We start from the raw sequence: 17,667 nt of genomic DNA, 5'->3' as shown, positions 1-17,667 counted from the left end.
GCCAGATGCTTTAGAAGAATGTCTTTGCTCTCTGCTTGAATCAGGCAGTCGTCCAGGTATGGATAAATTTGAATTCCTTTCTGTCCGCAAAATACAATTATTGGTGCCAGGCACTTTGTGAAGACCCTGGGCACAGTAGATAAGCCAAAGGGCAGTGCAGAGAATTGGTAGTGCATTGAACCAGCTATGAATCTGAGGTATCTTCTGCAGTTTTGTCTGATAGGGACATGCAGGTATGCCTCTTTGAGGTCCAAGGTTACGAGCCAAGCTTTCTTGCCCAGCATGGGAAGAAGCTGCTGTAATGTCAACATTTTGAATTTTGGAACATCCAGGTAAGTGTTTAGAGAAGAAAGATCCAGAATAGGCCTCCAGGCTTTGTCCTTTCTGGGAACCAGAAAGAGTCTTGAGTAAAATCCTTGTCCTTGCTCCTGTGGTGGTACCTTTTGAATAGCTCTCATATCCAAGAGTGCTGCAATTTGTTTCTGAGCCTCTGCCCGTTGATTTGGTGGCAGATTTGGCATTCCTTTTAACCTTGGCAGAGTGTGAAAGTGGAACCTGTAACCTTGAGATACAATGTTGAGAACCCATTTGTCTTTGGTGATCATATGCCAATTGTGATAGAAAAGTGCCAGTTTTCCTCCCAAGGGGGCTGCCAAGAGAGAACTGTTTGGCAGCTGTAGTGGGAAATCATTGGGGCTGTTTTTTATATGGCTGGGGCCTGTCTTCCCCTTCTTTCTGGGCTGATGCACCCCATTGTCAAGACCGGTAAGGGCCTTGTGGTTGACCTCTACCTCTTGGATGTCTGTATCTGCCCCTTTGAGGTCTGTCTGTAATTGGAAAGGACCAATTCTTTGTTGGCCAATTTCTGCTAAATCGAGGAGGCTGAACCTGTGAAAAATCCTTCACCATTTGCATAGATTTTGCCTTATCCAACATTTTCTTTAATACCTCTTCTGCCTTAACTCCAAATAACACATCCTGCTGCAAAGTTGCATCCAATAGTTTTGCTTTAACATGATCTGGTAACGTATGTTCTTTTAACCAAGCATGTCTTCTAATGACAGAACCTGTAACTGCTGCTCTACAGGAGGCCTCTAAAGAATCAAAACCACATTGCAAAGTATATTTTCCCACTTGTTCAGCTGCATGCAATAAATCCTGCATTTCTTTAAAATTAGGAGGATCTGAGTTTGGAAGCATGTTTTGTTTCAACTGAGACATCAAATATTGCTGATATTTTAGCATGTGAAACTGGCAATTTAAGGCCCTCATTGCTAAAGTTGCAGATGTATATACTTTCTTCCCAATCTGTCTAATGCTCTGGAATCTCTGTCAGAGGGGACTGGATTCTTTGCTGATGAGGCCTTAACCCCTTTGGGGCCCTGAGAAATAGTTTTAGGGTCAGCAACAGGGCTTTTATAAAGAAATTTGTGAGAGTCAGGGACTCTGTAGTATCTGTCAGGCTTAACTAGGGCTGGAGGTAAAGAATCAGGATTTAAGCTGGATTCAGTATACACATCATCCACAATATCTAACACTGGCGGAATAGCAAGGGGTCTGTGTTGAGGTAATAAGAGGAAGTCTCTGAGCCTTTTCTTGGATTCTGAGTAATCCTGGCCCTCCCAATGGAAATGCTCCCTCATGGTATGTAAGGTTTCCCCAAAGGAGTAGTCCTCAGGCGGAGAGGCTGATGGAATTGATTCCTCAGCATCAGAATCCTCATAAGGGGGTAAAGAGTATCCTAGGTCTGAGGATGAATCTGAAGAGATGGATACCTGGTCAGATGAGTCATGGTCTGCATCCTGTCTAGGCCTTTTATCAGGAGGGGATGGGACCCCCTGATCAGAGTGATTAGGTCTTCAGCCATTTGAGCATTTGTTTCTTAGGCATGGAGGCCTGTCCTGGAGAATGTTGAATTTGTTTCTTTATTTTTAAAGGAGGTTTAGACTTAGCAGAAGATTTAATGGTTAACTGAGTAGGTCTGAAAACACCCTTTGAAGCTACAGGTTGTTCAGCTACTCCGGATCCCTCTGAAGGGTTAGTCTCGGTAGGCTGAAAATTTTGTGAGTCCGAAGGGTCAGCCATCTCCACGTGGGAGTCAGAGGCAGCCTGTGGTTCTAAAGAAACGGTTGTCAGGGGCTGCGAATGTGCCTCGCTGAAAACCGGAGAACCGGCGACTGGCCTAGAAGAGGCTGAGGCTTCGTCGTCAGTTTTGGGCCTCGGATGCCTGTCCTTGTCTTTGCACTTTTTATGTATTCCGGTCGTCGGTAGTTCCGACGGCATGGTGTAATTGAATTTTCTGCCAAAATAATGTCGGGCAAAATCAGACGTTTAATAGTGCGCTTGTTAAACCTAGCACAAAACCGACAACCAGTGACGTCGTGGTCTGGGCCTAGGCATGGGATACAATAAGAATGGAAATCCTTATGAGGTATTTGCTTCTCAAGAAATACAGTTATTAACTTTTACTGACATCGGTCTGAGGCAAGAAAAAGTTTCCCCAACGGGGTACTTAGCTTTGTAGAAGACTTCGGTTCTGGATACGGAATGAAAATCTCAGTAGTCGGCCGACTGGCACTTGCGAACTGCTTTGCTTCAGGCACCGCACGGCAAGAAAGACTGAAGAAAATGGCGTCGGCTGCATCTTATATACCCCTGTCGCACTGACGTCAGGGAAGAAACGACAGCAACTGACTTTGGAACTCAGGCCGGCTGGGGAACCACCTGACGGCAGGATAACCCAAGTGTAATGACTGCAGAAGTGTAACACGATGAACATCTACTAAACACACTACTATAACTACTAAAACTACTTAATATCCTACAGGAAGACTAAGTATCTAAGAAAAAACACTTAATTATTACTATTCTACAGAAGTGGAACAAGGAAAGGATACAATTTACTACTATTCTACAGGAATGGAACAAGGAAAGGTTAAAATTTCTTTTGATGAAGAACGAAGTTCAAAGGAGCCCTCGAAGATGAGTCTGAAATCTTCTACAGCAGATGAGATCTGTGGTAATTAGGTGGAGCACAGGGAATTATGGGTAGGAAAAGAGTAAGAGCCCTGAAGCAAGATCTTCCTAATCAATGCCGAGGATGGATCAGACAACACACAGTTGAATCAGACAAAAACAGACAAGACTGATCACTTGTTATACACCCCCTAAAGCTCTGTCATGATCAGGTCTCACCCAATGGTTGTTCCTTCACATCTTGCCTTATATTTTTGTTTCTTCAGTCTGTAAAATAAAACAGCAGAAAAAATGTTTTTGGCTTTGATTTTGAACACAATTACAGCATTTTTAAAAACTGTCCGACTTGCTGACAGATATTTATAAGCTCTCCGTGTGACAGCACTCACCAAGTGCTTCACTGGCTTTTTTTTCTGTAGCTGGTTGTACAAGGAGTAGATAAACTCCATGTACTACGAAAAGTTATGATTGTGTTTCACCGATTCTAATCAATTATGTCCTCATGGCATGGATGCCAAGATTCAACTTTCCAGCTTCACTCGAGATGAATTTCTTGGTATCCAGCTTCACTCCTGAGGTGAATTTCATGGCATCCATGTCAGTACAATGCATCTCCAAAAGAGCAAAATAATTACTAATTAATTGTTAAATTGTTACACAATTGTTAATTAATTGTTAGCATTACTGTACCCTTTAATGGGAATATGTTCAAACTTACCCAACTATTTTTAACTGTATTGCACTTGCGCTAACATTCTCATAGAATTTAAACATGCTTCTATACATCTAAGGACTTTATCTGAAACATTGTTGTCTACTCTACTCACACATAAGTGAATTTCCCCACATTTTCTTTTAATTTACAAATTAAGTACTACTGCTGTTTTGTCCTTGTTCCATCTTTTACTGTATAATGAAGTCACAGAACATTTGTAATAGACAATTTTAGAATTAAATGATATTCTGACAAGAGTGCCGATTTCCAATGTTCTGTAACCATTATTAAAAAAGCCTTTTGCCAAGGTAAATCTGTTAAAAAAAACTGATAGGAACATTAAATGGATTTTCTTAATGGGAAAATGAAACTAAAGTGAAATGTTTCAATGTTAGCAAAAGCAGCTATTCTTAGAGTTACAAACTTTCTGTAAAGTATTTCTGCATAATAGCGAGATCACCATAGAAATTACAACTTTCAGTTTCAATTTTAGCAACAAAAAGAAAAGATTTCTAAAGAGCAAATAACATCAGAAGCCACAGCTGTGATGCTGACCCTTCTTGCTACAAACTTTGGTTACACAAAAACGGAGCGGATTACCTTTAATTTGCAGGGGAGAGATTAGGCCCATAACCGTGTGAATATTAACAATGCAGGCACAAGCATTTAACATGTGCCAAGCAACAAAACATCTATACTTCGAGCAGTCTTTTAAAAAACATGTTTACTTCAGTCTTTTAAAAACGTACATTGTAGAATTCTGTGCACCACCTAGGATGATTTTGATCCTGCTTCACTTGCACTGCCACTCTGTTGTAGTAGCACAACGGTTTCTAGGACGTACATTAACAAGTGTATCACAGTTCTACTGTTAATATTTTATTACCAGTGTCCATTACAAAAACAATAATGGATACAACTGTTTTACATACAGATAACTAGGCAACAGTGTGGTGATTTGGAAACATATTACGGTCCTGCATGCTCGGTGAAATTTTCAGAAAATGACCCACTGTGGAGGAGGAAACAGTGAGCCAAAGTAGAACAGCACTCACCTCCTGGAACAGTGTAGACATTTCACAGACCAGACACGAGCTAGGACTCTGCATTTCACATTTGTGTCTATCAGACAGGAAGAAATCTCTGAGCAACGGTGTGTGGGTGAGTGCCTGCACAATACAGTTCATAAAACATGTGTTCCCTAGGTTTATTAGCCCTCGAAGACCTACAAACAGAAAAAAAACAATACAAAAGGATTACAGCAGGAAAATTAGCATCATCATTCATCCAAAATTACTTAACTATTTTAATTCAATCAATTTTAGAAACAGAGAAATGTCTCTAGTACATAGCAAAGAAAAGCTAAGGCACCTTAAAATTCATATGCACAGGGTTAAAAAGATTTAACTTATCTTGAAATATAGCACACGTTGTTTTCAGTTACAAAAAGCTGTAGGAATGGGAAACCACTACAAAAACAGAAACTGTACAAGGCATTTCAGTAAGTAAGCAGTCTCCCTTGGCATTTTATCATCAGTTCAAAATTTTAAAAGCTTTTTAAGCTACTTTTGACAAGCATATGCCATTATTCTACTGTACTGGTTCTAAAAAACCACAGGTTTTAATGTAACAGCTCTTTTGTAACATATTTCCCTTACTTTTGTCAAACAGGCGTTAGAAGTAACAGATGCATTCTTATAATACATTCCGATACACAAGAAGACCCTCCTTGAGGTATCCAATAGTCAAGTTCATCCTTTCAATCAATCGATACTTGGCATGTTTTTCCACCAAACCAAAGGCTGTGGGAACCAAGCCAACCAAAAAGGCAGACCACAATAGTACTGCAAGCAGCTACTCCTAGACAACAGCAAACTAACTGCAGCAAAGGCCAGTGAAAGTAAAATTGTATAAGAAAGTAAAGCTGTGTAAGAATTTACCATAAAAGAAGATGTCCTACTGATCACTGTTGCAGTACTCAAAACTGCTGGGTTACCTCTCTAAACAACCTGGACACCCTAGCTGGGGTACCAAAGCAAAAACCTTCCATATGTCTAACATATGACCTCAGTCAATGGGTGTAAGGGTACATAAGTGGACATATATGTGTAAATCCTCAGAACATCTCCAAGCAAGTAAGCCTGAAGAGGTCCAAGAGACAAAAACTGTTTGGCTAAGGGGAGAGAAGCAGAAAGACACTGACCCCTTGGTCCATGAGGAGAAAGGAAGGAAGAATCAGAGAAGGGGGTAGGTAGGGACAGAAAGAATAGTGCAACAGTGATCAATAGGACATCTACTATTATGGTACATTCTTACACAATTGTACTATGTCTTTCCTAGATCACTGTTGCAGTACTCCAAAACTGTTAGGTGTTTCCCAAAGCTTAAGAGACAAGAAGGGAGGTTGAAAGGGAATAGAACTGTCTAGTAATCAAAAGAGAAATAAGTAAAGGTATACATTCTTATGTTTACTGAAAGTATGCACATAAGACCAGATAGTTGCTTCTAAACTTGTTTTCAAGTCAATTACCTTGTAAAAGGGTGCAGATGAAACCACTGCTCTTAATGAATGAGCCTTTCATGGAGAGGGTAAGTATTTGCAATGCTGACTGTATCAAAAGGAAATAGATTTAGAGGTCCAGTTAGGAACAGTTTGATCAGAAACTGGGTTTCCTAACTTGGAATCTTGGAAGGAAAGAGACAAAACTGGTCAGACTTATGAATATCCTTTTTTAACACCTTTACTAAATTATCACTTAAGACAGGCAAATGTACATTAACAATGTTCCATTTACATATATTTTACATCACATATATTTTCATATTTTTGTAATTGGCATCAGTCCAACATTACATAAATTGATGAATTCTTGCCTTCTCTTAAACCTCACTCTTCCTCCTGACCATTATAATGCAGGTACTGTTCCCACAACTTCCATTTATTTCTATGTAATTTGCTCCTTCCCTCTTCTAAAGATCAGATCCCTCTTCTAGTTCTTTTATCTCTCTTGTAATATCCAATACTTCAAGTACAGTTGGCTTAGACTTTCAATTCCATTTTCTGGTAACTCCTATTTAAACTTAATAAGGCAATGTATGCCTAGGCAATTCAGATCCTATGTCCCAGCTCAAAAATCATATCCTTAGTTACAGCCATATTTCTGACAGAGTACTCTGCATGGAAATTTTAAAATCTGCCAACTCCTTACACTCCCAAAACATGCTCCCACCCACCTACCTCTTTCCACCCAATTACATATCCAACATATCTACCTGAAAAAAACATCTTTGAAGTCTGCTTGGCGATAAAACTACCTATACAAACATTTCCAAGCAAAGACCCTAAACCTTCTGGATGATGATGTATATCTGGGAGCACACATATGTCCTACCATTGTTTCCTTGTAAATTTCTTTTCCAGTCTCCCTCTTCCAAATCATTTCTAACCTCATCTGATTCTTATATTATCATGCAATATTTATATGCCTTACTAATTATTCTTTTTTTCTTCTAACTGCAGCTTCTGTTCTAGGTTCAACTAGAACAGGTCTTAACTTAAGATTCTTATCCCTTTCTCTTTGCCCATACTCTGATATCAAAGCCTCATAAGGAAAGGAGTCTCTAACCTGCAGTCTAAATGTCTTTTTGGCGTCATCCCACTCTATTACCTTTTCCTCTCAAAATATTTGCTCCAAACACCTTGGTTCCTTTGCCAGTTTTCTTCAGTAAATTCCAGCCCCCCTCTCACCTATTTTCTGTACCCCTACTTACAGTCATTCCTATGGCCAAAACTTCTCCAGTCTTGTGTTGGCTTACTTTTTAAAATGCTATCTGATACTTTATGTATACAATATTATGTGTGGTTATTATTCTTCTTATGAATCTATATCCAAAATCTCACTTTCTCTTTCCTGAACCCCCCCCCACTCCATCATCATCCTCCCTTTCAGTTTTGAATTTAACATTCTGCTTGGTTAGGTACAGGAGCCTTAACTCTGTAGCTCTAAAAATCTCTTTAAAGCAGGCAATCCTAAAAGTATAGTTTTGCAAACTGAACTAAGCATAACAGTAGATATTCGAATGATCACTGCTGCAGTAGCCTTAGCTATAAGAGTTATATCCTGCCAAGGATACAACAGTCAGCCAGTTTCCAAAGCTTTAGAGCACAGTCCACGCACCCAAACTGTTAAACAGCTTGAGCTTGGTTGACTAAAAGACAAGTTTACACATTTGGAAGTGAAGCCCTTCAGAGCTTTCCTGCCAGCAGACAAAGGTTTAGTCCTGAAAGGACAAGATTAGGAATAACAAAAATAAATAAATAAATAAATGGAGGATGGAGGGAGGGAACAGCTACTGCAGCAATGATCATTTTAAACATCTACTGTTTATGTAAGTTCACCTTACACAACTGTACTATGTTCTTCATATTGATCACTGTTGCAGCAGTAGCCTTAGTTGTATGGGAAGATTACTACAGCTACCTATATTTGGGAAGTGGAAGAAGAAGGGACCAGAAGCCTCTGGAAAATGGTCCTAACAAAGCATGATCTAGACCTACAGAAGGAATCCAGCTTATAGTGCATTTTTTAAAAGTATGTACAGAGCACCAAGTAGCCGCTTCTTCAATACTTCTAGAATCCAACCCTTTCTAAAAAGCCACAAAAGAAGCCAAGGCCCTTGTAGAGTGGGCCTTGACCTTACCTGGAACAGATTTGCCATGGTGAGTATAACAAAAGGTGACAACCATTTAGAAATGATTTGTTTTGACACAGGCTGCCCCTTCTTACTTCACAAGAATTGAACTGATCCAATGATCTGAAAGATTTAGTTCTGTCAAGATAGTACCAGAGTAGACTGTGGACACCCAAGGTATGGAGCATCCCCTTCTTCCTCATTTTTAGGTTCAGAAAAGAAAATGGGGAGATGGATAGTTTGACGTGAAGTAACATTGAATACCACTTTAGGCATAAAAGGAGGATTAGTTCTCAAAGAAACCCTGTCTTTGTTGAAAATGAGGTAGATCTGACTCACCAAAACAGCTTGCAACTCGGATATCCATCATGCAGAGGTCAGGGCAGTCTATAAAACTGTTTCCAAGTTAAGAACCTCAAGTTAGCCAGATAAGTTGGTTCAAATGGAGCAAGTGTTAGTTTCTCTAACACAAAATTAAGATCGCAAAGAAGGGCCACCTTTTTACTTGGAGACCTCTTATGCAAAACTCCTTTTAAGAACATTTTGACATGAAACTGCCTTGAAAGAGGAGGACTCATGGGCAGACATGCTGAAATGGCTGATAAATGAAACTTGACAAAGAAATAAGAAAAGCCACAGGATACTAAATCGCACAAATATTGAAAATCCAAAAAACAACTAGCCCAGAGTAGGTGCTGGTTATGTGGTGGGCACCAACTAGAAAACCTTCTCCATTTGCTAATATATGATTTTCTAGTAACAGGTTTACTTGTCTCCATTAGTACCTGCTGCACGTCCTCAAAAAACAAATGCCTACAAGGAATTAAAACCCTATCATCCAGGCAGTCAACTGAAGATGACTGATGTTGGGGTGTATGAAACACCCCTATTCCTGTGTGAGATCTATTCTGTGAGGAAGCTTGTGGTAATTGTCCCTGGTCATTTTCAAAAGAAGGGAGAACTACTGTCACTTAGGTCAGAAGGGAGTCAACACAATGATCTTGGGAGAATGATCTTGGAAGATTCCTTCTCAATCTCCAGAAGTACTCTGGACATTATTGGAAAGGATGGAAAGGCATACAGGAACATTCCTGTCCGAAGAAAAGAAAACAACTGTCTTCCAGGCCTTCTTGAATGGAGTCCTGGAATACAATTTTGCCAGCTGATTGTTCAGACAGAAGGCAAACAGGTCTACCAAAGGAACACCCCACAGATGGATCAAATTTTGGAAGAGCCCTGGATCTAGTTTCCATTTATGAGGTTCTGCACTGGTCCTGCTCAGTTAGTTTGCCACGCAGTTTTGCTCTGACACAATGCAGGATGCCTGCAGAGTGAGATTGTGCAGAGAAGCTAAATTCCAAGCTAACATGGCCAGTCTACAAAGAAGGTATGACCTGGTTCCCCCCTTTGCTTGTTGATGTACCACATCACTGTGGCATTGTCTGTCACCACTTGAAGAGGTCCCAGGGACAAAAGATGGTTCAGAGAATTGAGTACTTTGATCAGGGCAAGCATCTCCTCGATATTTATGTGCTTGCCACTGTCCTTGGTGTCCCATACCCTGCACTTTTCTCTCTCCTGAAACTGAATCCCAAGCAAAGTCTAAAGCATCTGTGGTGACTGACTGCTTTGCAGCAGGGAGGGAGAACAGAAGACCTTGACTCAAGAATATCTTTGTCTCCACCAAGTGATTTTTCTTCTGACAAAAGCTATACTGGGATCTAAAAAGATAAAGGGCGCAGATCCTGGGACCAAAGAAATTTCAGACACCACTGTTATCTTTCTCATGTGGAGTCTTGTCAGTGGTATCATGAGAATCACAGATGTCATAAGATCCAAAATCTGGAGAAATTCCCTCACAGTGATTACAGTCTGAGTGGAAAACCTTAGAAATAAAATCAAAATAAAGATTTTTTTTTCCTGCGGAAGAAAAGCTCTTTGACCATCCCAGGAACACAATCCTTTGTAATAGAGTCAAGAAAGCCTTTTGAATGGTCTCTTGGAATTCCAGCTTGTGCAAGAGCTATCTCACCCAACAGAGATATTCTTGACATTTTGAAAAAGACTATGCAAAAATAAGCCAGTTATCTAAATACAGAAAAATGTGGATACCCTGTAGCCTGCAATGAGCTATAACTGGAGCTAGACACTTTGTGAACACACTTTGTAACTTGGAACATACTTGAATAAAACCTCTTCCCCACCTGGGAAGGAGGAACTGGTTCTATCACTTCTTGAGACAGCATGTGATGAAAAGCAAGTGGAAACAAAACAGTCTGATCTGCAGGATGAGGAATGACTCCCTGGAAAGGAGAAGTTTCCTCCCACTTCCATCTGTAACCCTGATGAATGACTTTCAGAACCTATTTGTCTAAAACAGTCTGTTGCCAAATAGAAAAATGGGAGATTCAGGCATTCTGGAAGAGAAAGAGGGCCAGGGTAGGAAGGGGTCTCAAGGTCTCATAAACAGTCATTCAGACTTGTTGGAGTGTCCTTGGTTTTAGGAGGTTTGAGACTTCTTTTGGAACCTACTTGCCACTTCTCCTTAAACATCTTTTTGGGCAGTTTGGAAAAGGAAGGCTGAAAAATCAGCTTGCCCCTTTCATCACATTTTTTTATCACCGCTGCAGCAGAAGGGCCAAACACAATCTCTATCCAAGGGAAATTTTAAAATCTCATTTTTCTCATCATCTGGAAGGTTCTGAGAATGCAGCCAAGCAAATCACCTTAAGACCATACCAGTGGCCACAGCCCTGGAAGAAGTATCAATAGAGTCTCATACACACCACTGCAAACAATGAGTAGTGACCTGTGCAACAGAAAAAATTAAGTTATTTAAAGCAGATTTTTCTCCACAAGACAAAACATTCCACATAATTTCACAATATGTCAGAATTAACTAACATATGAGCCTGACAATTTAAAATTCTCACATTTAAAGTTACAAAAATATACTCTTTTTTTTCCCCTTACCTATCAATAACGTTCCCATCCTTAGAAACACTAGGATTGGAATTAAATAAACGCTTAGCAGCAAAGGAATCAATTAAGGTTATAACTGCTGAGTAAGGTTTGGGAATAGTGTACAAAAATTTAATAAAAGACTGAGGAACTTTATAGATCCTATCTGCCTTTTTAGGGCACCTGGTTGACTATCAGGAAAACTGCAGGCAGTTAAGACACACATCCTCTGAAACTGACAGGAAAGGAGGAATAGGTGTAGATTCTGGAAAATCCTCAGTTCTCCCACTGAAAACACTGGGATATTCTAACAATAATCTCAGAGAAAGAGAAACTCCCACAAGAAGAATCAGAAAGATCTCTCCTCTGACTCAGAAATCTAAGGACGAAAAGTACAGTTGTGTACACTTACCATAAATGTAGATGTTCAAGTGTATTCACTGTTGCAGTCATTACATTTGGGTAATCTGCTGGCAGGTTGCCCTCAGTCGGCCTGATTAACAAAGTCTTGGGTCCTGCGTTGATTGCTGTCCCTTCTTCCATGACGTCAGGTCGTCAGGGGTATAAAACATGCAGCCTACGCAATTACATCAGTTTTTCTTGTCCCAGATGTCAGGTGCCCCCCAAATGGAGAGCAAAAAAAACAAAACAAAACAAACAAAAAAAAAAAAAATATATATATATATATATATATATATATATATATATATATATATACATATATATATATATATATATATATATAAAGTATATAATGTAAAACACAAAAAATATACCTCCAAACAAAAGCAAATACCCCCAAGAAGGCTTTTAAGCATAGTAAAAGAATGGAAAGGTATAGTAAGAGAAAAACAGGGGGCTGGAAGGTGGGTAACCAGGACTGCAACAGTGAATACACTCGAACATCTACATTTATGGTAAGTGTACACAACTGTACTATGCTCTTTGCGTTTCACTGTTGCAGTCATTACATTTGGGTAGAATCCCAAAGCTATGGTTGGGAGGATGGATTTATACAGCATTAGGAGCAGCTATAAGGCCCTGCAGGACAGCAGTGGCAAAGCCAGCTCTGGATTTAGAGAAGAGGTGTAAATGGTAATATTTGGTGAATGTATGAACTGAGCTCCAGGTAGCAGCTTCTAAAATGTCTCTGGTAGGAACCCCTCTGAGAAAGGCTGCAGAAGTAGATGCAGCCCTGGTGGAATGAAACCTGATCCCCTTGGGGATAGGTTTACCATGGTGCATATAGCAGAAACGAATACAATGGCTTATCCATTTGGAAATAGTCAGCTTTGAAATAGCCTTTCCCTCTGCAGCAAATACCACCAATAGTTGTTCAGATTTTCTTAGAGATTTCATCCTGTTAAAATAGAATCTAAGTTGTCTGTGTACATCCAATGAATGCAGAATCCGCTCACCCTTGTTCTGTGGATTGGGAAAGAAAGTTGGCAGATGAATGGTCTGATTAAGAGCCACACTGGATACCACCTTAGGCATGAAAGATGGATTGGTCTTGAGAGACACCCTGTCCGGATGAAAAATAATGAAAGGCTCCACTGCCATAAGAGCCTGTAATTCGGAAATCCTTCTAGCTGAAGTGACTGCTAAAAGGAAAGTTGTTTTCCAGGAGAGAGGTTTTAGGTCTGCAGTAGCAGCTGGCTCAAAAGGAGGGAGAGTGAGTTTTCCAAAACAAAATTGAGGTCCCATGCAGGAGTTGGTGCTCTCCTGGGAGGTCTTAAATTTTTGGCCCCACTGAGATACTACTTTAGCAGAGGATGAGAGAAGTGGGGAGGTTCTGTGTTGTAATGGGCTGAAATGGCAGAGGCATGGATTTTTATGGAAGAAAAGGATAGACACTTGTGAAGTATCTCAGTTAAGTGTTGCAGAATCTGAGGAATATTGGGCATTGCTTTGCTTATTCCTTGTGACTGATTCCAGGCACAGAATCTTTTCCATTTGTCAACATAAGATTTTCTAGTACTAGCTCTTCTAGCCTCCAAAATGACATCCATCACAGGTTTGCTGAGGGATGCAAAGGGTGAATTTAGTTGATTAGCCACGCTGCAAGATTCAAAGTTTGGAGCTGAGTGTTAAGAATTTGGTAGTTCTGCTGAGACGCTAGGTAAGGTGTCTGAGGCAGGTACCATGGGGGAAGGTGTGACACATTACGCAGGAGTGGGTACCAGTGTTGGCGAGGCCAGTCTAGAGCAATCAGAATCATTTTTGGTTTGTTCTGTTTGACTTTTAGTAGAAATTTGGAGAGCAGAAGCAGAGGGGGAAAAGCATAGACTGATAAGTTTTTCCAGCTGAATGATACAGCATCCACTTTCCAAGCTTTTTTGTGATAAATTCTCGTACAGAATTTGTCCAACTGATAGTTCTGGGGTGAGGCAAAAAGATCTATGTCTGGGTTCCCCCACTTGCGTGTCAACATGTTGAAAACTTGTGGTTCCAGTTACCATTTGTGTGGGTCCATAAGATTTCTGTTAAGTTCGTCTGCCAGAGAATTTAGCTTTCCTGGCAGGAATTGAGCTTGTAGTTGTATCTGATAGGTCAAGGCCGTGTTCCACAATGCCATAGCTAGTCTGCAAAGAGGGTAGGAATGTGTACCTCCTGCTTGTTTATGTACCACTTAAGTGTGGTGTTGTCTGTCTATCAGTAGTTGTCCTGGATGAAGGTAGTCCTTGAAGGCTGTCAGAGCATTCTGTACAGCTAGCATCTCTTTCGGATTGATATGTAGGTGCACTTGATTTGGGCTCTATTTGCCCTGAATGCACTTCCCTGCCAGATGAGCCCCCCCCCCCCCCAAGCACAGTCTGGCACGTTTGTTAGGGTTTGGGCGGCAGGGGGTGGAGTGAATGGCAGTCTCTTGTTTTGGTGGCAGACCTCTTTCCACCATAGGAACTCTAGTTGCAGGCAAGGAATAATAGGAATCATTGCTTCCAGGCTGTGACAATGTTGACTCCATAAACTTAAGTACCACTGAAGTTTCCTCATATGCAGTCTTGCATATGGAATTAGAAGAATGCAGGAGGCCATGTACCCCAAGGCTTGCAGAATTTGTCTTGCAGATAGCATGGCTTTTGTGGCCACCTGTTTGAAGTAAGTCAACAATTGAATTTGCTTTTCGGTGTAAGGTAAGCCATCTGGGCAGTTGTATTCAAGCTTGCACCCAGGAATGCAATTTTTTGAGAGGGTGCCAGTTGTGATTTATTTTTGTTTATGGTGTACCCCAGACAAGTTAGAACCCTTTTTACAAACGCCAGATGCTTTAGAAGAATGTCCTTGTTTTCTGCCTGAATTAGACAATCGTCCAGGTATGGATATATTTGAATATTTCTTTGCCTGCAAAATGCAATTACTGGTGCCAGGCACTTTGTGAAGACCCTGGGAGCAGTAGATAAGCCAAAGGTAGTGCAGAGAACTGCTAATGCAAGTAGCCTGCTTTGAAGCAGAGGTATCTTCTGCAAGATTCCCTGACTGGGATATGCAGGTAAGCCTCTTTTAAGTCTAGAGTTACCAACCAGGCATCTTTGCCTAGCATAGGTAGTAACTGTTGAAGAGTAAGCATCTTGAATTTTGGTATGTCCAGAAATGTGTTTAGAGTGGATAAGTCCAGAACTGGACGCCATGATTTGTCTTTTCTGGGTACCAGGAAAAGTCTGGAATAGAAACCTTGTCCCTTTTCCTCTTCTGGTACTGGTTGAATAACCCCCCCCCCCATGTTCATGAGGGACAGAACCTGCTTCTGGGCCTCTGTCCACTGATTTAGGGGCAGATCTGGCCATCCGTTTGGTATTGGCAATGTGTGGAAGTGAAATCTGCATCCCTCGGATACTATATTTAAAACCCATTTGTCCTGGGTAATAACTTGCCAGTTTTGTGCATGAAGTGCTAGTTTTCCCCCCAAAGGGGCGGCTAAGAGGTAAGTGCATGGTGATCATAGAGGGAAGTCAATGAGACTGTTTACCATAGGGAGGTGCCTTGTTGCTTCCAGATTTGGAGGTGGAGGCACCCCATTGTTTTGTTCTAAAAGTTCCCTGTGACTGAAATCTGGAGCCTTTGGAATGTCTTGATTTGACTTGAGCGTCTCTCGAGGGGACTGGAAAGGACCAGTTCTTAGTAGGCCAGTGCCTACTAAATCTTGGAGGTTGCACTTGTAAGAAATCTTTCACAGTTTGCATAGATTTAGCTTTATCTTTCATATTTTTTAACACTTCTTCAGCCTTATTACAAAGAGATGGTCCTGTTGTAAAGGAGCATCCAACAATTTTGCTTTAACATCGTCAGGCAGAGTTTGCTCTTTGAGCCAAGCATGCCTTCTTAGCACAGATCCAGTTACAGCAGCCCTGCAAGAGGCCTCCAAGGAAACAAAACCACATTGCAAAGTATGTTTTCCAACTTGATCAGCTGAATGCAATAAATCCTGCAATTCCACACAGTCAGAGATTAACATCTTTTTCTGTTTAAGTAGTCCCATGATATACTGTTGATATTTAAGCATATGAAATTGACAGTTTAAAGCCCTGATTGCCAAGGTTGCAGACGTGTAAACCTTCTTACCCCATCTATCCAGCTCCCTGGAATCTCTATCAGAAGGCTAGGATTTTTGGCAGAAGAGGCCTTAACGCCTTTGGGACCCTGAGAAATGGTTTCAGGATCAGCAACAGGGTTTTTGAAAAGGAATTTATGGGAGTCAGGAACCCTGTAGTATCTGTCTGGCTTACAAGGAGCCGGAGGCAGAGAATCAGGAGTCCTACTAGATTCTGAAAAAACATCATCAACAATGTCTAGAACAGGAGGTATAGCTAAAGAACTATGCTGAGGAAGTAGAAGAAAATCCCCAAGTCTCTTTTTAGATTCAGAGAAATCCTGACTTTCCCAGTGGAAATGTTCCCTTAAGGCATGTAAATTTTCCCCAAAAGAAAAATCTTCAGGGGGAGAGGCGGAAGGAATGGAATCCTCTGCATCACAGTTCTCATAAGTAGGAATAGACAAATCCTGTTCATTAGAAGAGTTAGAAGGAATAGAATCCTGTTCAGAAGATTCATAATCAATGTCTTGCCTAGGCCTCTTAGGAGGAGGGGGTTGGCTACCCCTGATCAGAGTAATTAAATCTTCACCCATTTTGATCATCTGTTTTTTAGGCATAGGGGCCAGCAATGTGGCCCAGGCATCGTTTTTTTGGACATAGATTTAGATTTTGGTCTTAGTTTTGAAGATGGCGTTGGTCTAATATACAAATCTGTAGGCCTGAAAACACTCTCAGAAGCCGGTGCCTGCACAGCGGCTCCGGACCCATCTAAGGTAGAGACATCACTGGGTTCCATAATTGAAGCATCTCGTGGCATACTGGACTCCGAATGGGTCTCAGTAGAGGCCTGCGAATCAGAAGTAGCGGGTATCAGGGGCTGCGAAATTGCCTCACTGACTACCGGCGAACCGGCAACTGGCTTAGGAGAAGCATCGTTGGTTTTGGACCTCGACGGTCTGTTAGGTATTCTGGTAGTCGGATTGCTAACAGACATTTCTGGATAGTTAAATCTTGAGCCAAAATATTTAAAAGCAAAAATATACAGATGTTTAATCGTGTGTTGATCAAATTTAGCACAAAACCGACAGCAAGGCACGTTGTGGTCAGGGCCTAGGCAAGGAATACAGTACAAATGAAAATCCTTATGAGGTATTTGCTTCCCACAAGTAATGCAATTATTAACTTTTACTGGCATCGGTAAGGAGCAAGAAAAAGTTTCCCCAATGGGGTACTTGGCTTTTAGTTGAAGACATCGGTTCTGAAACTCAAACGAAAATTTCAGGAGTCGGCCGACCGGCACTTGCGAACTGCTTCTGCTTCGGGCACTGCGTGGCAAGAAAGACTGATGTAATGGCATAGGCTGCATGTTTTATACTCCTGACGACCTGACGTCATGGAAGAAGGGACAGCAACTGACGCAGGACCCAAGACTTTGTTAATCAGGCCGACTGAGGGCAACCTGCCAGCAGATTACCCAAATGTAATGACTGCAACAGTGAAACACGAAGAACATCCTTGAATCAGTTCCTGCATCTTCCTGTTCAGATTCAAAATCTTAAATCGCTTTAAAAAATGAAGTATCCCTCTTTCTTTTACAGGAAAAGTACAGTTTTGTACCTACCATAAATGTAGATGTTCGAGTGCTAATACAGCTGCAGTCATAACAGATGGGTTCTCCTGCCGTCAGGCGGGTCCTCGGTCGGCCGAATTCCAAAGTCTAGGTCCGGCGTCGGTTGTCGTCGCTTCTTCCCTGACGTCAGTGTGACAGGGGTATAAAAGAACCAGCCGA

General features: G+C 41.1%; 1 protein-coding gene across 4 annotated transcripts in view; it reads right to left on the bottom strand.

Moving 5' to 3' along the window:
- The window catches only part of LOC122816538 (ubiquitin carboxyl-terminal hydrolase 22-A), a 2,071,246-nt gene that overhangs the window by 666,755 nt on the left and 1,386,824 nt on the right, over positions 1-17,667 (bottom strand). For all 4 annotated transcript variants that reach the window (XM_044089386.1, XM_044089387.1, XM_044089389.1 and 1 more), the window contains one exon: positions 4,747-4,916. In XM_044089386.1, the coding sequence (XP_043945321.1) occupies positions 4,747-4,916 (170 nt within the window). The remainder of the gene's footprint in view (positions 1-4,746; positions 4,917-17,667) is intronic.

This window comes from Protopterus annectens, chromosome 12.part0 (genome assembly GCF_019279795.1).
Source record: "Protopterus annectens isolate FY-2018-M chromosome 12.part0, PAN1.0, whole genome shotgun sequence".
In the NCBI taxonomy this organism is placed as follows: domain Eukaryota; kingdom Metazoa; phylum Chordata; order Ceratodontiformes; family Protopteridae; genus Protopterus; species Protopterus annectens.
Note: the sequence above shows the minus strand (reverse complement) of the source record. Positions and strands in the feature narration are given on the sequence as shown.